Below are 21,878 nucleotides of genomic sequence, written 5' to 3' on the forward strand. Positions count from 1 at the left end.
GTAATGGTGAAAGATACAGTACATCTAGTTTGTCAATGTAAGGAGGTTTTTTTTCCATCATTCTATTGAATTGCACATTTTCCTTTTCATGGAAGTCAATGTTAAGATGTTTAGGATAAACATTACTGTGCACATCTGCAAGCATCTAAAGTAAGGAGGTACAGTGAAAAGTTAAGTTTTATTGTCTTAATTGATGCACCTGTACCGTCTCTCAGCAAAGTCAATAACTTTTCTTTTTAGAAACGTCACAGACTAAAATTGATCCAGCTTTCACACTCATTTCTTTTCTTCTTCTGGCTGATAAAGATTATCTGCTATCAAATATCTGAGTATTGGCTCATGCAAATCTATTGTCACACTTAGTGTCTGCATTAAATGTAAAATGAGACTGATTCTCTTCCACGCAGTAAGAAGTGGGTCCTCATTAAGATACTAGGTCACTCGAGGACATAAAAGAAGACTGTTTTTTATAAACCATAAGTCTGTTCCTATTGGCTGCCCCTTCATCTACGCAATATCATACTCTCCACTGATTGGTCGGATTCTAAAAGGGATTTCCGGGCGGAAAGTGAACGCGTGTTGTGATTGGCTGAGCCATCTGTCTGGCTGCTAGATTTGTAAAAACGGATACGAGTATCTGCGGGGCGCCGTCCGTCCGGCATGTTCTTGTTTACGGTGAGGTCGGATTACTCCGCTGTGGTGCAGTCTAACGTGTGAGGTAGGTTCATTTAACATTATTCACCCTAAATAACCTTCTGAGAGGGAACGTAAAGAGGAACAATATCCGGGTACCTGAGAGGAACAGACGAGCGCGGAGGTGACAGCTCATGGGCTATGGCTAATCTCTGGATCAGAAATTCAGACTATGAATATCAGCGTTAGCCAAACCATGCTGCCACAGTGGAGTCATAACTAAACTCAGTTTAATACACCTGCAGTCTTTTAACACCTAGTTTGAGTGATAAATAACATTAAACATGATAACATTAGACAGAGTTTACATTTATTATCACAGTAACAGAAGTTTTTAAAGGAGACTCTTCACTCCAGCAAGTAGACGCACCCATTTTTGGTCTAACCGCCGCTTTGATTTAATTGGAGACATTCACTTAATTAGCTTCATATTCTGCTTTATTCTGACTCCTTTAAAGCTTATCTCGACTTATACAGAATGTGTTTAAATGAAGAAGAGATTCATTCATCTGGTGAAGTGCCAACAATGCCTGGAAAAGGCTGTGTGCTTCAATTCAAGACACAAGTGTTGCTATTTTTCCTCAAGCTTCATTGTTGTTGTGATGCTGACTGATAAGAGCATCTTTGATTTAAACATGCTTTTAGTGTTAAATAATAACTGTAACCATCATTGGATCAATTAACACATATTTAGTATTCTTTAAGTAGAATGAATTAAATGTAAATACCAGAGTTTCATCAACATCTGACCCCTGCTCTACAGAACATCACAGACTGGTTAAAGCTACAGTATGTAGTTTTTAGCAGAACAGCGAAATGGATTATAATATTCAGAAATATGTTTCAATGAGTGTATAATCACCTTATCTAAAAATGAGTTTGCATTTTGTTAACTTAGAATGAGTTTTTTATATATGGGTCGTTGACAAATAAGCCTAAAAAATTACATTTCTTTTAAAGTATTTCCAGAATGATTGCAATGCATATTTTTGTGTTCCAACAAGGCTTGTACGTTAAACAGCTTTTTTTTTTAGTGTTTAATTTTATTTTTTTTACCCTTTTCTTAACTTGAACACCCAAAAAATGTCAGGTGGTGCAACCAGATATTTGTCAAAATATTTGTACTTTCCTATCATTTATTCTAACTGAAAGTTTTAGGAAGTATCCCTTAGAGTGGTTACAGTGCTTTACACATTTGTATTTTGTGAGTCTATTTTTTATTTACAATATATTAGGATTTTTGCTTTCTATTGGCCAGGTATCATTTTTACAGTTTTGGGTTGGTTGTACTACCTGACATGGAAAGTGTTACCGTCCACCTATAAGTTGATAAAAGCTTTTCTATTATTATTTAAGAGACATCTACAAACCTTTTAACTCAGCCATGACAATTAGATGGGTCCTCTGAATTATTTCATATGTTGAAGTCCATTATAACTACTTACTTTCAAAATAAAAGCTCCATGAGTACAGTGGTGCCCCCCTGACATTTGAGAAAATGCAAATTGCTGGACAAAAGTTTTTAAATAACCTTAGGTGCCTTTAAACTGTTGATATTTATGAAATTATGTTTATTTCAAAGCTCTTATATGTAAAATCATGGTGTTTTAGTTTGAATTTATTATTATAAAATACATTGTTTATAGTGTTTTAAGTCAGTTCACTCGCTCGGACGGTTGCGCCACCTGACATTTTCAGGGAGAGAGGGACCCCTTCCATGGAGGCCGCCATCTTGCTCTACCACATTTCTACAGTAGCACAGAATGAACAAACTACACACCATGCACATTTTCTTTAATAAATATGACTTGATAAAGGAATGATCATACTTCTCATGCATCACAGGAGCAATACTGTTATATATTCCCCTTTCTACACACTGTACCTTTAACAAAACAAACACTGAAATGATAAAGTTACCTTTAATTGACTGAGATCAACATTATTTAGTCCTGGATTGATATCACCTGCACTCTGCAGTTAAATGTGTATTTTATACTTTAGAGTGTTGTCTTTCTTTTGTCATTATAATACAACTATCAGTCTGCTATTTGTAGAGCAGAAACAACATACCATCACATTAACAAGATCATCTGCAGACAAGAGTTGATTATTTCCATAATTGAAACATACTTACTGTACATTTTTAGGTAGATATGTAAAAATGTAAACTCTTTCTTGCTTATTTATCAAGAAATAAATTAAAGGATTTAATTGGATGCTAAAAATAACAATTTATTGCAGCTCTGTTTGTTCCATACGTCTATATTCTCAGTTGAAACTCTTCTATATTCTCCATTTCAGGATAAACCCCCATCCCCAAAGACAAGAGAAGTGAGTGTACCTGCATGTTTCAGTCATACATTGATGTGCTTTCATTTTGATGTGATACCCTGCATGTGTGTCTTTTACATTTATGTTATTTGCAGAGAGACAAGGAGAGAAAGAGAGAACAAGGGGATGTTGACTTATCCCTCTGACCCGCTCCCTCACATAGTTTGTCCAATGGATGAGGATGCTATTCCCCCAAACACTTTCTGTAGTGCACCTCCCCAGATTGAACCTCCACCACCTCTCCTTTCCCTTTCCTCCATCACTCCCAGGTATTGTTGTCCTCGCACCTTTTTTGATTTTGTTTAGCTGTATCTTCCCCTCCTTTCTTTTGACACATTTTTGGACCGCATTAAGGCATCTTCAGTTACTTGAGCAGCACAAACTCTGAGTTCCAATCATTTATTAAAGAAGGGTTTGTATTAGTAGAGGGGTGTACTGCAAAGCTAATTCAGCATATTCTGGCTCAGCTCCAGTTAAAGATAGATATATGGTATCATAAAGGCAGTATGAACTTTGTTACGCAGACTCTCTGCTGCAGGCTTAGTGTGCTCACAGAAAACAGAGCATCATTTGATCACTGTGTCTGCTTCAATCAAACTGACATCATGAGAAGGGATGATGAAAATGTAAACTTATTGCAGTAAAATCAAGGTGGATCTTTTTGATTTGACCTCATGAAAAACTCAGTGTCTCTCATTTGTTATCACGACCACACCCGGTACAACTCTTAACACTTGAACCATGATACTCACCGTGGTTTTCGTGGTGAAGGCTGAAACTGTAATTACTTTCACTTAATGAAAAATACACGGACATCACTTCAGCATTTGGATGAAATAGAAGCCAAATTAAAGAACTGATGTGATTCAATCTATGTTAATGACCTACAGACGTTTCAGTTTTATCATCTTGTGTTTTTGCTGCAAAACCAGCAGATTCAAATTGGACTTTTTAGGATTTTAAGCAGAAGCATAAGTCCTTATTTGCTGTGCCTGCATCATTTTTTAAAGTGTTAACTTGACCTGTGGAGCGTTATGTTACGATTCCAAACACTTCCATAAACAAACTGCCTCAGCCGAGGATCTGTACTGCCTGCAGATACAATCTAATCATCAGGCAATGATTGATTAAAGGACTGATTTAAAACTGCACTTTTGAACATGATGTGGTCTTGATGAGGTTATAAGATTAGAATAAGTTTTCATGATGATTGAGGTCTGGTTGTAAGAGAGCCAGCTTGAGGACAGAAAACCCTGACAGCTTACCCTCAAGTCCTGCTTCATTGTACACCTCACAGGCAACATCAGCTGTCCCTAATGTTTGTAATTAATGGCTTCAATTTTCTAAACTTGTAACCATATCAGATAAATATAAGCTGATTGACCTTCTTATTTTGAATCGGGACATTTGCTTCAACTTTTAGGGAAAGCTTGATAATCATCTGCAGAGATCTAAAAAGCAAAGGGCTTATTTTGGGATTACAGCCAAAAAGGGGGCATCCCCTTTACTGATTCTTGAATTGTGAAGACAGGGATTCAGGATTTGAGACAAAGCACTCATGCCTACATTGACTGTTTTTTCTTTCACATTTGCAGCTGTTCAAATAATGGAACATCTGGTCACAGAAGAAGTGGTCGTATTAAAGCACAAACTCCCAAGAAGCAGAGCATCTTTGAAAGTGAAGCAGCGCAGAGAGCAGCAAGACAAAACTGGTCCCCCTCAGAGAGACAGAGGGACACAGACAGCATGGTGAGAGTGTTTCCTTGAGCTTGTTCTGATACTCTTCTGCAAAAAACAAGTCATTGCTTATACAGAGCCCATGTCTAATTCACAGGTACAAGTGCCCGACTCTGAGGCGCCAGGAGTTGAAAGTACACATGGACACGAGACACAAAACAAGGTCAGTTTTATGTTTCCACCTCTCACATTCTGCCGTCTCTCTCTCTGTAGGTCTCTCAGTCCCCGTCTTACAATCTCTCTGCATCCTCTTTCAAGCTTCCAGAGTCTAATCTGTAGCAGCAGCTTTACTGTAGCTTTGTGTATGACAATATTGGAGACCTGTACAGTGAACAGGGTGTGAGGGTTAATTGAGTGCCATAATCCTCCTTCACGGTCTGCTGACTCCAGCACAGACAGGGCGGTCGTCATGTGTCTAATGTGACCCACTAATGTGAAGATCACAGACATCACAGTGTGCCGTTCATCTCTGTTTCACTTCACACTCTGTCTTTGTCAGCAGAACAGAAGGGACGAGCCATTAGCACGGTTTATGAAGCAATGTGGATGCATGAATAGAGAATCAAGTAAATTGGGCAATTATGGGTACCACAGTAAATGGCGCTTATTTATAAAAGTTGAGACTATGATCATATTTTTAGATTCCTTTAAAAACAACTTAAGTTTATTGCCTCAAATACAATTAATTTGTTTTGCAAGAAATTAATTTATGTGCAAACACTCATTAAATACAAAACTGTGAAAATATGTAAAAATAAATCACAATATTCCTGATTTTATAAGTATTTTGTTTAATTTTGAACAACTGACAGTGGTTTAAAAAACATTTTGTATTAAATTACTTTGTATTGAAACATCAACAGAATTAATTTTTTTGATATTAGTTGTTAATTTTGGTTGGAATTGTTGGTTTGAGGCCTAACAGCAGTTGTCAAGGGTACAAATCCCTTTTTTATAATATATATACATATTTCATTTGCAACTTTTTAAATGTATCAACAAGACAGATCAAATACAATCAAACAGGGGCTCAGACATGTGAAAAAATGAAATAAAATTGAAAATATTAAAAATAAAATGAATTAAATAAACAGATAAATAAATTAAAAGAAAACATGTGAAGAAAAGTTTAGTTGAAAAATAATTTAAAATGACAAAATAAATGAAAAGTAATAATAAAATAAATAAAAATACATATATATACATATAAACACACATACGCACACACATGCACACACATGCATACACACAGATAATTTAAAGAGAGAGCAAGAGACAAATCCTTGAATACTTTTCCTGTGTCACGTGTTTGATACATTACTAAATGACAAAAATAATCTATATCAAGATTTTAATACCAAACCTGCCATGCACAAAAGAGCAGCTCACATGGGAAGTTAATGTAAAGAGTGAGAGCTACTGTTGGACACAAAATAACCCTCCCACACCTCACACAGTCCTGCAGGATGGTGCCGATTTTGTTAAGTGTGCAGGTAAAGCTGCACTTCAGATTTAGATGGTTATTCTGGGGATTGTTGCAGCATAACACCTGACATATTTCTATGTGAACATGCATTACAGTGTGAAATGATCAATGCTCTGTGATACATTATTTTTAAAACTGACTGTAAAAAGTTTTCTTTTCATTTTGCAGGAGGATTTTGAGTTCAACTTCTCAGCGGAGCAGGAGAATATGTAAGTGTCTCAGCTCAAGGGTGCACAGATCCTGATTTTCTGCATTTTCACATTTTCATTTTGTTATTTCAAAAACTTTGAATCATAATGTTTGAATCTGGTGCAGCTCTATCATGTCCACAATGAATATAGTATTTCACTGTTTTGTCTGAATTCTCTCCTCTGTTTTATCTCAGGCAAAGAGACCAGAGGAGTTCACCAAATATACCAAATGTGTCTGCTGCAGAGGATGTAGAAGAACATTTTGCTGATGACGACACGCTGAAACTTGACGCCACTAAATTTGCCATGGATGCATGTGGCGGACTGGCTGTCGAACGTGAGGTTGAAAATCCATCCGTCCCCAAAGGATGGGTGATCGGCCCCTTGATTAAGTCGTTCAAGTCGAAGATGGCGAGTTTCACAGAGATCGTCATGAGTCCTGTGAAACTCTTCAGAGCGAGCAGCCCTCCTCCCTCCACGGATCACACCGATATCTTTAACTTTAATGAGTGTGAGGCAGCAGCTGCAGGGACGTCAGACATGGAGCTGTCAAAGCCAAGCGATGTGGAACAAACAGAGCCTGTGAGTCAGGAGGACACTGCTGAAACAGAAAACATGGAAACTGTTAAATATTCAAAAAGATTATCGTTCGATGTTGAGATGTCAACAGAAACATCTGAACAGGGAGATGAATGTTTGGTGACACAGGCGGAAAGAGACTCTCCTGATTCTGTGCCTTTGCAACACATTCCCATACCCCTCTCTGTTTCTGAGGAAGTTCCTGACTCTGGAAAGTCGTCTGTTATTCTGCGATCCTCTGTGTGTGTAAGTGCCTCACAGGAGTCAGAGTTAAAGATAATCACATCTGCAGAGGATCCGAAAGGAAGACTAACCGTCCGACTGAAACCACTACCAAGGAAATGTACAGGAAGTAGAAGAAGAGTTGTGTCCAAAGCGTTAGCATGTGAAGTCAAAAAGGAGTCTGAAGCAGAGGTAATGGAGGAGCAGGTTAGTCACTTTAATTTAGAGTCAAACACAGCTGACTCCCACAACGGCAACTCACCATCATTGTCCTCTTCAGACTGTTTTTCCCAGTCTAAGGACTCTCCTCACCTCGATGGCGGTGATGATGGTAGGAAAACAGAAAGCTGCGTGCTGATTCGTCCAAACATCCGGAATAACTTCACTGACAGTGCTGAGGCGACGACATTAAAGCCTCCTGTGGAAGCTCAGCTAAACCCTGAAACATCCTCAGCTGTACGAGCGAAAAGAGAGCGCACACTGGTCTGTCACCCCCAGGACTTAGTGAAGAAGACACGATTGACTTCAGATAATATTATAAAGCAACAAGAGTTATTAATCCTTGCTTCAGATGGTGGTGCTCAGACAGGGCTGAGATCACAGAGAAGGAAAGTGGTGTGGACGAGCTGCAGTGTGGACGTGGAGGATGTGATGAAGCCTGCAAGAAGAAGACCGGCTGCTTCCACGAGAGCGAATAAGAAAGAAAAAGGAGATCAAGAAATGTTAGCTGCAGTAAAAGAAGACATGTTGAACGCACAGACTGAAAGTTCCTCTGATTTGATGTTGGTGTGCTCTCTGAATAAAGATGTTAGTGTGACAGAGAGCGCCATGATGAAGGTGAAGCCATCAGGTTCACGCAGAAGACTGAAGAACAAAGCAGATCTCGGAAGATCTGAGGAAGCCGTGGATAACGGTATGGATTTGGAAACCCAATCCAAGCAAGACCCACTATCAGAAGTCCTCATCCGTCCTGATATAAAGCAGCTCCAGAGCCTGGGCAGGTGCAAGGACATAAACAAGAAACCACTTAAGAGGAAATCCCCAAATCTAGCAGGTTCAACGGCCAAATCAGACTTTTCAGTTTCTACCTCATCAACAGAGCGGCTAACAGAACCTGCGCCGACACATTTGAACGCCTCTCAGCTGGACGAGAGCAAGAAAGTGGAGCTGAACCAGCCGTCCAAGAGACCCAAAAAGGGCGTCAGAGGTGCTAATAAATCATCTACGTCTGCTGGGAGTGAAGAGACAAAGAAATGTATCCCTCTCCCTTCGCTAGCCAAAGAAGAACCGTGTCAAGAAGGCAAGCAGAAAATGCTGGTGGACCCGGTGTATTTTGAAATGACCCCCTCTGAAAGTCCTCCTCAACCTGCTCCTTCACTTCCCCAACCACACTTAGAGTGTTATGTCAAGTTATCAAACATCGATCAGGATGTTAAGGATGAGAAAGAAAACATGACTGCTTCTGTGGCAGATGAAGTGTTTACCACAAACCTTGAAGTCAGTATCAGCAGCAGCATCCCCGGCTCTCTGCTCAGGGCTTCTGCAAGAGGTGTGAACTTCAGGCCCAGGAGAGTGGAGAAGCAGAGGAGAAGGTGCCGGGTTCTGCTCAGTCGGACACGTAAAGGTGGAGAGGTGACGAACTCCGTCACGATGGACGACGCAGACCTGGCGACGCGCTCGTCAGAGAACGGCCCTTCAAGGAGCCTCTTACGCAGCTACTCCTGCCCCGAAATCCACTCCCTCGGTCACTATGACACACCCTGCACTTCCTCTCTGCATTCAACTCAACTCAGCAGGATTCACACACCACACCAGCATCCGTCTTCTCACTCTCCCTTCGTCCAACATGCGCACAAATCCCAGCGGCGGGCTCGTCGACACACAGTCTGCAGTCTGGAAGTGGAGAGGGAGATCGCCCCCCTCTGCCTGCGTAAGGAGGTGTACCCGTCCAGAAGATCTGTCCCGTACGACAGCTCCACCCATCACCTGTCTCCTATCCTCGCACTTTCTCCCACCACTTCCCTCAAAGCTCTCGCCACCTGTTTCCTCTCCAGCCCTCTGGCTTTCCTCTCTAAGAAGGTGGAAAGCAGAGGAGTTGCGAACAGCCCAAGCACTTCCAGTCCCGTTCCCTCTCCCACCGCCTCTTCTTCCACCTCGATTCACCCGCTGAGCCCCTCCACATGGCGCCTTCCAGGATTCCTCCAAAGAGCAGACTCCTCCAGTGTTCCCTTGGACTCTGGCAGCAGGTAACATCTTTAATAACATGTTTGATATTAACACCAATGACACACAAATGTTTTAGCACGCTGCTGATTCTAACAGTTTGCTGTTCTGCAGTGGGAATCCCTTAGGGTGTGAAATTGAGAGGAGAGCGCAGAGCGAAGAGGAGGATGACGGCGGAGACACGAGCTCATCCAGTCAGGAGTTTGAAGACGTGGCGATGAGAGAAGAAAAGTCTCTGTCAGATTCTGAGATCAAGGTATCATTACTTAAACAAAGTGTGATGGCTTTGAATTTTAGATGTTTTGACACATCAAATAAGATCTTTAAGAAACAACACCAGCACGTCTTGACAGCTGTGCAGATCCTCCCTTCATCAATTAAATTACTTCACTCCTGACAGAACTTTGTGGTAGAGCACTTTCAAAAGGATTCGGATACTCATCTTTGTTTTGTCCTCACAGGTGGTGAAAAAGACTGAAGAACGAGGGAAGGTTTCGTCCATCAGGATTCGCAGAACTTTACCCAAACCTCAGAACAACCTGACCCCCATGGGCCTGCCCAAACCCATCAGGTACATAAATACACTGTATACACGAATAAGAATGATGCACACGTGAACTTGTTGGGCATCTAAACTGCTAGTTGAGGTGTCGTCACGTTGGTGGAGGGTTGGTTTAGACGCCCACTAGCAAGATGAGCAAGACAAAGCCCGTTGAAACTTGGCACAGGTGATTCTGTTAAAAAGTTAAGCAAGATAATACAGGTTTTTTTTTTCATCTGAATTGTTTCACTGGATATAACATCAATCCATGCATCAACAAGAGCACACACACTGATTGTTTTGGTTAATGTTTTGCACAAAACACACAATTGGAAGAATCTGGGGGCTCAATCCAATCTCTTTGCTCTCACCTGCATCTCTTTACATGCAAAATGCTCTCAGACACCCTGATTCATTTTGCATCATGTGCTTTAAACTGTGCATTTCAAATAGTTAAAACAGGTCCTACATATGTTAAAGGTGTAGTTTGAGCTGCTCAATCTGTGACAGTGTAAAATGTGATGTAGCCATCCCTGAATCACTTCGCCGTCCAGTTGAAAGTAGGACGGATTGTTCCAGGTCACAACGTGTTCCTCCTCTGAAAGCTATTGAATGTGAATGTATGTCAGCGTTAATGTGTGTGTTGGGTATTGAACGCCCTTTGATCAATGTTCAGTCCGATCACCACAGTATGATTTTTCTTCACAGGCTGAAAAAGAAGGAGTTCAGTTTGGAGGAAATTTACACCAACAAGAATTTCAGCAAACCTCCTGAAAGGTGAGATCAACGATTGAACACTCGGAGCAGCTTAACCTTTGCGAGTCAGCTTTCACTTAAAACTCTATTTATTTTTCAGCTCAACATGCAGATGTATGAATTGCAGCACAAAGTACGTCTTCATGAAGTTAGTGTAGCTTTGGTGTTGAAACATCAAAGAATAGAGGAGTGTTGTAGTGACGCTTTAACGCTTGTTACACCACAGAAACAGAAATGCTCTCAGTCCCACATGTTACATTTAATCTGCACTGTTTCAACTTGTTCTTTATCGTCCTGTTCTCGCTGTTAGTATTCAGAGCGTTGGTTAACTGGAACATTTTAGAATGACAGGAGTAGATAAAAAAGTCTCATTCATTGCATGAGCGTGAGTTGTCAGGTTACTTTTCTTTTTCTTCACTTTCTTGTTCGAACTCGCCTCCTGCTCAAAACCTGCTTCGATTAATGTGCAGCATGGATTTAAAACCGCTTCTTTATATTCACATTGTTGATGCTTTGACCAGAGGGGGGCGCTACAGGAGAGATCATGTTATTAAATCAGCTGATATCAAGTGTTCTGCAAACTAAGCCTACTTATGACCTCATTAAAACTAAATTACTGTGTTACTACAAAGATTTATACATTTTTAAAGAAGTATTTAGAACTACTAATCCACTGATAAGATTACTAGCAATGTTAGTGCACCACAGAGGTATATTAAAATAGCTCTAGAAAACAGCCACACAACATCAAATGCCACAGAAGTAGGTGCAAACGTACTTGCTAAGGTGAAACATCAGCTTGTCTGCCACTGTCATTTTACTTTACTTGCATGCTGTTTTTCCTTTCATTAATCCAGTCAAGATCTAATTTCTTGAAATGACATTTCATAATCTGTTCAGCAGGAAAATCAAACTTTCTTTGAACAGTCACTTCTCTAGACTAATTTCAAGGCAGAATATTTATGCCCCTTTTTAAGCCTTGTCTGCAGTGTGTCACGCACAGAGGTGTAGTGATGAGGCAAGATCGTTTTGCCTCTGATCCTCCATCTGATGCAGCAACAGAGATGGAATGGTGAAGTGTAGGAGCTGGTGGGGGGGAACAGTGCTGTGTGTGTGCATGTCTCTGTGTGTCTGCCTCCTGCATGTCTGTATTGCGATGTGAAATCCTGCACTAGGACACCAATTTTCCACTGTTGCAGGGATCAGTGTGTGAGTACAAAGACATAGTGATGGCTGGACTCTGCTCTGATGCTGTCGTGGACTTGTTATGTGAGAGGCATTAGTTGTGACTAAACTTCAAACTAACTTCTTGGTTAGTTTGGTGAAACGTATTTAAGCAGCTGGTCTCCTTAAAACGAGAGCCTAGCGTTCACCAATTGATTTATTGATTGATCATTATTTCTGTTTCAGCCGTCTGGAGACGATATTCGAAGTTGCTCTCAATCGTAAGAACGGCTCTGAGTCCTGGTTCGGACAGAGGCGTCTCAAACGCTTCATGGAGTTCCTGGAGGTCGGCGAGGCCAGAAAACCAAAGAAGCCTCTCGTCGGTGCGGGAAAGGCAAATAATTCATCCTCCAGGACGCGACGCGGCGGCTTCCCTAAAGACGAACCGTCCCTCAGCCCGCAGGATGTGGACTCTCTTCTCTGTGCCAAGCTGGATCAGCTGAACCTGTGGTTGATGCACGATCAGACGGACAGCTGACGGACTACTAAACGTTGATGATGGCAGCCATTAAAAAACACGGTGCTGTTCATATGAGTGACGTGTTTTCAACATGAAGATTCACTCTTTCTTTTGTCAGCTGTTTCATTTCTGTGGTGAGGTCTTGTTATTTTCACTCTGTTGCTTGCAAACTGAAGAATCACACCACAGCATCACAGACGGACGCTGGTAGTGAACATAGAGGTGAAAAGTATTCTACAGGAAGCCACTTCTTCTGTAATCACTCCCCTCAAACTATTACCGTCCATTGTTCCCACGACCACTATATCAGCTACCAGTAAAACCGCCTTGAAGTAGAAGTTCCCCCCGCCGTGATCGAACACCTTTACTGTAAAACTACGTCATCATGTTTCTTTTTGAATGTCCGACTTTCCCAGAGTGTAACAAATCTGCACAATCTCCCTGGGAGAGCGAGGAGAGGCTTTGTCTTCTTCCAGAATGATACTGAATCTTCCCTTTCTTTAGCACTTTCTGGTTTGAAAGAAAGCATTGCATTACATAAAGAGGTAATGTCTTTGTCATGATGTTGTTTTGAGAAGGCAGCTATTTTTATATGAAAACACAGAATTCAACTTTTTTTTAAAAATGCCAGCCTGAGATTCGTCAACAATTTCACAACCAAGTTTCTGTCTGAGGATTTGTATGTACAGTCATTCGTCTGCGCGCTCAGAGCAGACTCCGTTCAATCAACCAGTTTATAGTGTTTGTCTGTGTTTCATGGCTGAAGCTGATTTTGTTGTATAACTTATATCTTTGAAACAATGCAGCACTTCAGAGAGTGTAGAGCGGAGGCGTCCAGATCCCTCTGCTGGTTGGCTTTTTATAAACCGTGGTTCTCTCTGGGTTGATTTGTGGTGTTTATGTATACATTGCTAATATAACTTCTTGACAAGCTGCCTAAGTAAGATGTTTTGGCCAAATGTCATTTATATCAAGTTGCCTTAACTGTAAACTCTGTCATGTTTTTTAGGCGTATTTGTAAACTATTTTTTTTTATGAGGGCATGTAAAGATGCTTTAAGTAACTCAGAGCACAAACGTGTCATTTTGTTATAAAAGTGTTTGTTTATATGTTTGTATAAAAGTACAGCATATTGATGACTAACATGGTAACAATGCAATAATGCCAAGAAGACTTTGGCACAAACCGCAGGATCTCACGATGTTCTGACGACGCACTGCCACGCTGTTCCTGCTCCAGCAGAGACCCGATCCTCCATGATGGCGTTTACATCGATACTTTCCTACGTCGACAGATACAGTAATTTATTCACTTTTGCATTAAAGCTGCAAACATTGAGGATCGGGTCACTGCTGGGGACTCACAGTTCTTATCTTTAATATATGATGTACATGTCCAGTAGCGTATTGTCTCAAACTATAGTTCATGCTGGATTTTATATGCTTATTAGGATTTGGAATTGTCCATATGTTCATACATTGTTAAATAAATATTACAGCGTATAAAAAAAACATGTCAAAGTTGTACTTCTGTTTCAAATATGTTCCTTTTTTAAAAAAAAAAAAGTGTAAGTGTAAACCACACAGTCTTTATGTGCTCTGTGTAAATGCCAGTTTCTTCATGTCTTTGCTGCTTTCAGTTGATCACCGGCTTCGTTCTGTCCGTGTTCCTGAACAGCCGATTAAAAGAAGAGCCGCTCCTCTGAGGATCTAGATCTAGATCAGTCTTTCAGAGTGAGGAGATACGAGATCAGTGCCATTAAGATTGGAAGTGAAGCCAGGATGGCGACCAACGTCACCACGGAGATGATGCCCCATTTTTTCGCCTGTCGCAAATGCACATCAGCTTCCTTGGGATCTTTTGTTACTTCAGCCTGCAGAGGATGAGACAGAAAATAAGAAAGAAGAAATAAAACTAAAAAAGAGGAAACTAACACATCATGAGAGGAAAGTACAGACATGAGCAATACGAGTAGTTTGTCTTGGGAATAAAGGGACGTAATGTAAGACTTGTGCTTTGTTGGAATTACCTTTGAACTATTGTGATTTTTCTTATTGTCTCACTTCTAACAAAGACGACCAATCATAGATCAGATGTGGTTTTCTTTTAGTAAAGCAAGCAAACATATTCTGTTGAATCATAAAGAGGAAATATTTCACCAAACTTTAGATTTCATTTTCACATCGACCTCAGCTGATTCAGGACTTTCCATGTCTCCCCTCAACACCCACTCTGAACTCTATTTCAGAAGATTACAGCAACTCCTGTCATTTCTGCATGATGGTGTTATTTTAAGAGAGACTTGATATATGTATCATATCCTTTAAAAAAACAACAACCAGTGTTTTATCTGTAAAATGTCTCATTCAACAGAAACTCTTCTCTGTCTCTCTCTGGTTCCTCAGACCTTCACAAGCTCCATAACCTCATTCTTATACTTTGCATTTCTCCAAGTGACACTTAGCTGCACTTTAAAGATAAGAATGTGGAATGTGCAGCTTTAGGCGCTGCCATTTTCACAGAGAAGTTAAAAAAAAAAGAGAGAGTGGAGCTGCAGGATACCTTGACTGAGCTTATCAGAGCCTTGATGCCGATGCAGGAGACCCCACAGACGATGCTGCAGATGGCCAGCTTCCTGTAGTGTCTGTCCTTGCAGCAGGAGGAGAAGGCAGGGCATCGTCTGGTGCTGCTGGTTGTTTGAGGGCTGCTGTCATTGTGTAGATCATCGCCTGACCCTGCGACGACATTCAGTGGGAGCTCTTCTTCCACTGTTACGCATGTCTGAGGTGAATCGGACATTTCTGCAAAACAAGAGTTTATGATGAGTGGCAGCTTTAGGGGATAACAGGCTGAAATAATTGTTTGTTTATTGAGATAAAGCTCAGTGTGAGTGTTCACTCTGTCTAGGTAAATATTTATTTTATTAACATTCATAGTGCCTCAGGTCTGAGAGGAACTCTATGTGTTTTGGGATGCTTCTCACACACAGGACAGATGTCACTTTATTTATCACTGACTACAAAGAATGACTTGAATCTCCTCTGCTCTATTTTTACTCATGCTTTCGTTATGAGTACAATGACATGACGTCATCTCTTTAGTACCAGGACGTCAGAGTCTCCCTCCTCTGTTAGACTTCAATAAGAATGGAATAACACCGCATGCACTCTGACGACACACAGCTGTAGGCTTTACATTTCATGACTACACATAACATAATTAAAGTCCTGATGACGGTGATCGCTTTGTTGTGGTTGCCAGAAGAATCAAAGTGACTAAATTGTGGATGGAGGTATAATCTGGGTGTCAAAATTCCCCAAACCGGTGTCAGGATTTTCTTGGGTTTGAAACTGATCAGTCTTGAATAAATGCTTTCAGTTATCTCTTCCTTAATTTATGGAGGGAAAAAAACAGAAGTATGTGATCCCAACTCGCCCTTTAGACCCATGGTTACCGTTTAATAAATAATGTGTAATGTTTAAATACCAGTTCGGCCTGCACTCACCTTGGCAACACTACTACAAGTCTCAACATGTTCTTTAAAATACTCAGAAGGCATGTCCTCCCTCTGGAGCATGGGAATCTGTCTTGATTGGGTATTTCCAGAAAGAAACAAAAGTACCTTTTGAATGACCTCACACCGGTGACTGTACCGAGTGTTCCCAAGGAACTTTATATTTAAAGAAAAGCTTGAAAAACTTGTAAGATCACACTCTAAAAGATGTCAAAACAACACACTTGGCTGGAAGCTAGTTATGATGAATGAAAACAAAAACATATCTTATCTGTGATTTCATCAAATAGCGTCACAGCGGCATACTCGGCGTGTTTGACTCTTGAGAAAATGCATCAGCAGGGAGTTAAAGGTTTCAACATGAAATGTTGCACAGAGCTGTGAATCTTTTGTAGGAGAGACGTAATGAATCTGTACACTACCCTCAAATGAAGAAGTCACAAGCATGGATTAAGTTTCTGTTCAGTAATCTGTTTGGAAATCATCACAGGGATTCATCCAAGTTTTAGATTTTGAACACCAGCTCTGTAAACATGAATCCTCACAGTAAGTACAAACCTGTTCTATATTAAAAGGCGCCTCCTCAGTCCCAGTGTCCTCCTTCAGTGGATCAAGCAGCTCCTTATCTTGTCAAGTGTAGAGTAATACTCAAATCTTTAAAAAAATAGAAGCAGGTGTATTATCCTTTAGAATAAAACTCCTCTAATCTTTTTAATTCCAGAGAAGAGTCCCACACGTGGTCATCCAAACACCACTCCTGTCATTGTAGTCAGAGTCAAAAGACACCAGCTCAGAGGCCGTCCTCTCACTGTGAAAGCTCAGAGCAGTATAAGTTGTTGAATGACAGAAAGGTCTGCTGGGAGTGAAACTCTATGTGAAACTTCCACGCCCATAACTGTGCAGGTTCTTTCCTTCTCCTCCTACGTCTTCCCCTCCCACACGAACACTTGTCAGACCTTTTCCTCACCCGCTGTGTTCCTTGTTCTCCCAGTCTCGTCTTCCTGCCTCCTCCTGCTGTTACATTTTTACACACTCTTTAAGTGTTGGAGCCTTTCCCTTGCTTCTCTCCCGTACTGCATTCCTGTGGACTTGGGAAAGGTGTGTCTGCACTTGTCTCGCCTTGGGGTGAAACAGCCACAGATTCTAGTCTGCCTAGTTCTTCTTTAACTGTATCCTGGAAGAGTAAACAGACTACAATCACTTTATTTTCTTTATGCTCACTCACAACATCTTTCACAAGCTCCTCTCTCTCCTCTCTCGCTCTACAGGCCTCATCTTGCTAGTTTTTCTTTTTCTGCCACCCCTCTGATCTATGACCCAGAGATAAGACATATTTCCTCCCCTTGGCTCACTGGTGGATGACTACCTGACTGCATTTTTCAGAGCTGACGTCACTTAGTGTGAACTCTGCCAGCATCATACAGCTGGGTCTTTCCTCATCAAGGAAAATAAAGCATGGGAAGATTTCTTTCTTTCTTCTGCAGCTTCTCGTTCATTCTGCATCGAGTACTGATTAATTTTATTCTGTCCAGAGGGAATTTAGACTTAAGAAAATATGATGTGATCTCCTAAGTGTGTAAACATATCTATGGATTGAGATCTACCTCTCAGGTTATGACCTATGACCTAACCAGAGGCGAGTTAAGAGGGGTGGCCCGCCTTGAAATATGAGAGGCCACCCCAAAGTCCTCAACAATAATGGGCTGTTACCTTGTTAGAGGCAGAACTTATCTTAACATCAACCATTTGGACTCTTGCAACAGGTTGCTTCTTGTTGACTTTAAATGCAGCACACTTTCTTTTATTTGGTCTTTAAATTGCTGAACAAAGTTTGCACATCTCAGAATCAATGACGTTAAATGACAGTTGTTGAAAGTAAGACGGTTTGCACAAGACAATCATCATTTTTGGGCCCTTAAAGCACAAGTTAGAGGATAAATGCAAAGAAAGGTTGCCACTGCTGTGTAACTTTAAAGCACCTGTAAGGAACTTCATGGTTGTGTTGATTCTGGCGCCCCCTTGAGGACAAAACTATACATCTCACCTCTTTGCTGTTCTTATTTGCAACATACAGATCTTGTTTTCTGAGAACAAAAATCTCATCCTGTTGTCTTCAATTGCTTAAATGTATCACTAATTGTGGATATTTGTTTATTCTGCGTGTTTGTCAGACACCTACCCTGTGGCCGTGGTTACAGTCATTCAAAATAACTATAAAGAAATAATCAGTCTTGTCGCTGATGGTCTCATTTGCCTCTATGGCTCATACAAAGGGATTAGCACTGATGTCAGTCTGTTTTATTATCAGCTAAATTCACTCACAGGAGCTTTAAAGCTGAACATTCTACACAGGAATATAACACCTTATGAGTGAGGTGAAGAAAGGTGTCTATAAATGCTGCACAACCCCCACTTAAAGAAGTCTGCCCACGTCCCTGTGTATCACATTTTCTCTAAACTAGTCTCATCTTGCATCAATAAAAGGTTTTGGGAAAGCTTGGGGTGAGGGGTTTACAAGGAGTGATCAAAATGAAACTTAAACAACAGGATGTCTAAAGTCAACACAATGAGACATTAAGTATTGCCATCAGTCATCTCCACTGCTCCAGCAGTATAGCCATGCTGACTCACATCTCCACAGCCAGGAAGAGCTTCTACACCCGGGGATTAATCACTGAGATAACCAAAGCTTAAAATGAATTACCCTTTGTTTCTTCCATTATTTGTCTCAATCTTGGCTCATAATCCAGTTTCATGTGTGCAGTACAGTAGTTTATGTGAAACCATCATATAGACACAGGGTCAGAGGTCACAGGTTTGTAATTAGGCACAGCTAATATGGAAGACAGTGGTTTGAATAATTTTGTCTCAATTACATTTATCTGTTTATTTATTTAATTATTTAATCTTTAAGTTCTAATTAGAATCTGTGTTGTTCTATTAGTTTGATTTGGCATCAGTTTCTCTTTATTAACTTATTTATGTGATATGTCTTTAAATATTATACAGCTGATCATCGAAGCCACGCCCCCAAACTCCGAATCCACCAATCAGGACTCGCCAAACGATGAGGGCGGAAAAAACACGGAAGTGCTTCAAAGAAAAACAAGACAGGGGAAGAAGACACGTAAGCTGTGTCTTGTTTTCAGTTCTACAGAACAAAATGAGCTTTAATTAAATTAACTGAAGTGTCTTTCAGACTGTAGCATCCCTCATCAGCCGTAATGGAGAAAGGATCAGGTGTTGTTCTGGCAACAGAGAGATATGGCAGTGCAGAGTCCTGGAAGTATGTTGCAAAGGATGGGGTGATGGAGAGGAGAAGGGATGGGGGTGAGGGTGAATCAAGAGCAAACTCCATTGTTGGAGTTTTTAAAGTAAGATTTCTTCCATCCTTCTACAATGACTTTGCATATTTCAACATTTCCTCTGACTCACATTTTCACTCCTTTCCTCAGAGTGTCTTTCTGCCTCAAGGATATCCAGAGAGTGTCAGTAATGATTACCTGCAGTACCAGTTTTGGGACACAGTGCAGGTGCAGTACATGATACACTATTTCAAAACTATTTCAGTCCTCTCTATGAGATGAAGACTCTCTAAACACTCCTCTTTTATTCACCCAGGCTTTCTCCAGCTCTCTGTCTGGGACTCTGGCCACTCAGGCCTCCCTCAAAGGGGTCGGGGTTGGAAACCAAGAGGCAACAGTAGCAGCAGCCACAGTCACCTGGTTGCTAAGAGGTGAAGCCTTACTGCAAACTATTCTGTTTCATAACTGAGTCATGAGGAGTGCAACTTGTAAACTGTATTTCCCGTACAGATGGAACTGGCATGTTGGGACGAATCCTCTTCGCATGGCAGAAAGGGTTGGCTCATTTTGTGTTCTCACTGGAGCTTTAAAGTTTCAATACAATGGATGGATTGTTTTCAATGTGTCTTCATATTTGTGCTCTTGTCCTGTTTCTGTCTTTGTTTCAGGACTAAACTGGACTCTGAGGCCAAAAAGTGGAGGTATGTGTCGTCCACAGTGTCAGTATTTGAATTATTCTGATTCTGAACTCATTTAAAGTTATTTTCTATTCTTCTCAGACTTTTCGCTGATGTTCTCAACGACATTGCCATGTTCATGGAAATACTGGCTCCTTACTTTCCTGCTTTCTTCATCCTGATTGTGTGTACAGCTGGGATATTCAAGGTAAGTGAACTTGCACTGGTGTTGCTCGGTTGGTGTGTTGGTCCCACAGTGTCTCAGATGCTGCGTGCACCCTCGTGGAAGACCATCAGCTGCAGCTCATGCACATGTCTTGACATACCATCAGAGTTTTGTGATGTAGCTGTTTTTTATTAGTGTTTGTCTCCACCAGTCAATCGTAGGTGTGGCGGGCGGTGCGACCAGAGCTGCTCTGACCGTCCATCAGGCTCGTAGAGACAACATGGCTGACATCTCTGCCAAAGATGGCAGTCAGGTGTGTTTTTGGATTTATCTGTGATGTCTGACTACTGTAGAGTGTCTAAATGTGTTATTACAATCTTTCTAAATGATGAAAAGGTTTCTAAAGAGCTGTGTGTCTCATTTTTGTTATTTCTTGAATTCCACAGGAGACTTTGGTGAATCTGGCCGGTCTGCTGATCAGTCTGATACTCATTCCCCTCGTCACTGATAATCCAGTGTGAGTACATTATTATCCTGCACAGATACTTGTTTGAAGAGTCTTAAAAACATTATTCATATTCCCTTGCTCTCTTTCTCTCAGATTGACCCTCAGCCTCTTCTTCCTCTTCACCATCCTCCATCTTTTTGCCAACTACAAGGCTGTGCGATCAGTCGTAATGGAAACTTTCAACGAGGCGCGGCTGACGATTGTTCTGCAGCAGTACCTGAGAGACAGTCGGGTTCTGAGTCCACAAGAGGCCAATCAGAGGGAACCAGTTTTTATCGGTAGGAGTCATACATTTGCTGACAGATTTTAGGTCGTTGTAAGAATCTACCATGACTGAGACACAGCGATAAGATGTTAACACTGTGCTCTCTGTGTGATTTATTCTCCTGTTTTCACCAGAGTTCAGCAAAAGTGTGCCGATCAAACTTGGAGTGAGGTTGCAGGAGGTTCTGCAGAGGTAATCTTACATTACATGTTCACTTTATGACAACTACATAAAGAAAATCAATAAAAAATTCAACAGTTACGTTTAATTTTGCTTCTTTTGCAGCAAAGATGAACTTGATTTGGCCTTGAAGCATAACGGCATGCCTTACCTGTTAGGAGTGAAACATGGTATGTTATTCTCTTTCACAGAAAATGAACAATCTTAAGATTCATAAACATTCAGTACTTGTTTCTAAGTAACTCTGTCCTCCCCTCAGGTTGTGTGTGCATATGTTTAGGACCAGAAGCAGCAGTGCATGATGAAATCAGAGCAATGTGCCAAGCTGTTTGGCTCAGCAGTAAGTTGACCACCCAGACTTCAAGAGATCTCTCTACACAACAAAAGCAGAGTGAGTCTTCACGTCTATTGATTCTTTAAAAAGCTTGAAAACAGGTGCTTTCTTTCTGTCACTCATTACCTTTTCTTTTTTTAAGGTCACTGGGAATTGGTGCACGAGAGTCACAAGCTCATGGACACAATTTTCAGTCCATTTCTCAAAGGTGCACACACACACCAATGTTTTTTAAACTATAAATGACTCCCTTAACATCATGTTCATTTAACCAATAGAAACACTGTGCTCCTCATATTATTTTCAGGAGTGGAAGCTGCAGGCTGGGACGTCAAACGAACTCTGCTGGACTGGGATGAGTGGAGAGTTGAGTGGAAGACAAAAAGCAACTGAGCTGAAAACATCTGGAGTTTGTTGAAATTGTGAATATTAACTTTTTTCAAGGTTTAATAAATACTATTTTTATGCAAAGCTTGTTTGATT

The 21,878-nt window shown here is 40.9% G+C and overlaps 3 protein-coding genes across 4 annotated transcripts; 2 read left to right on the forward strand and 1 right to left on the reverse strand.

The window, feature by feature from the left end:
* Positions 1-588: 588 nt before the first annotated feature.
* On the forward strand, positions 589-13,845 carry prr14 (proline rich 14). 2 transcript variants are annotated; one of them, XM_034711030.1, is made up of 11 exons: positions 589-718; positions 2,998-3,027; positions 3,123-3,296; positions 4,623-4,776; positions 4,862-4,927; positions 6,419-6,459; positions 6,636-9,488; positions 9,580-9,721; positions 9,927-10,036; positions 10,715-10,783; positions 12,173-13,845. In XM_034711030.1, the coding sequence occupies exons 3-11, from the start codon at positions 3,154-3,156 to the stop codon at positions 12,462-12,464; spliced, it is 3,870 nt and encodes a 1,289-aa protein (XP_034566921.1). In that variant the 5' UTR covers positions 589-718; positions 2,998-3,027; positions 3,123-3,153; the 3' UTR covers positions 12,465-13,845. The 2 variants fall into 2 exon arrangements, with proteins under 2 accessions (XP_034566921.1, XP_034566923.1); XM_034711032.1 differs by having other exon boundaries at positions 2,998-3,296.
* Positions 13,525-16,830, reverse strand: LOC117832072 (transmembrane protein 265-like). Its single transcript, XM_034711033.1, has 3 exons — positions 16,519-16,830; positions 15,009-15,247; positions 13,525-14,319 (listed from the first exon to the last, which is right to left on the reverse strand). Exons 2-3 carry the CDS (start codon positions 15,243-15,245, stop codon positions 14,167-14,169), a joined length of 390 nt encoding a protein of 129 aa, XP_034566924.1. The 5' UTR covers positions 15,246-15,247; positions 16,519-16,830; the 3' UTR covers positions 13,525-14,166.
* Positions 16,831-18,958: 2,128 nt separating this feature from the next.
* rusf1 (RUS family member 1) lies at positions 18,959-21,866 on the forward strand. The gene is made up of 15 exons (XM_034711353.1): positions 18,959-19,087; positions 19,160-19,334; positions 19,416-19,493; positions 19,582-19,696; positions 19,776-19,821; positions 19,934-19,966; positions 20,045-20,150; positions 20,320-20,421; positions 20,555-20,625; positions 20,710-20,894; positions 21,016-21,073; positions 21,167-21,231; positions 21,321-21,452; positions 21,538-21,603; positions 21,703-21,866. The coding sequence occupies exons 2-15, from the start codon at positions 19,185-19,187 to the stop codon at positions 21,786-21,788; spliced, it is 1,293 nt and encodes a 430-aa protein (XP_034567244.1). The 5' UTR covers positions 18,959-19,087; positions 19,160-19,184; the 3' UTR covers positions 21,789-21,866.
* Positions 21,867-21,878: the final 12 nt, after the last annotated feature.

The sequence above is a fragment of the Notolabrus celidotus genome, chromosome 20 (assembly GCF_009762535.1).
Source record: "Notolabrus celidotus isolate fNotCel1 chromosome 20, fNotCel1.pri, whole genome shotgun sequence".
Lineage (NCBI taxonomy): Eukaryota > Metazoa > Chordata > Actinopteri > Labriformes > Labridae > Notolabrus > Notolabrus celidotus.

Coding starts and splice junctions, on each gene's coding strand:
- LOC117832072 (XM_034711033.1), bottom strand. CDS start 15,245: ATGTCCGATTCACCTCAGACATGCGTAACAGTGGAAGAAGAGCTCCCA. Junction 14,320..15,008: donor CTCTGATAAGCTCAGTCAAG/GTATCCTGCAGC, acceptor CATCCTCTGCAG/GCTGAAGTAACAAAAGATCC.
- prr14 (XM_034711032.1), top strand. CDS start 3,061: ATGTGCTTTCATTTTGATGTGATACCCTGCATGTGTGTCTTTTACATT. Junction 4,928..6,418: donor GACACGAGACACAAAACAAG/GTCAGTTTTATG, acceptor TTCATTTTGCAG/GAGGATTTTGAGTTCAACTT. Junction 10,784..12,172: donor TTCAGCAAACCTCCTGAAAG/GTGAGATCAACG, acceptor TTTCTGTTTCAG/CCGTCTGGAGACGATATTCG.
- rusf1 (XM_034711353.1), top strand. CDS start 19,185: ATGGAGAAAGGATCAGGTGTTGTTCTGGCAACAGAGAGATATGGCAGT. Junction 19,494..19,581: donor AGTTTTGGGACACAGTGCAG/GTGCAGTACATG, acceptor TTATTCACCCAG/GCTTTCTCCAGCTCTCTGTC. Junction 20,895..21,015: donor GAGGGAACCAGTTTTTATCG/GTAGGAGTCATA, acceptor TGTTTTCACCAG/AGTTCAGCAAAAGTGTGCCG.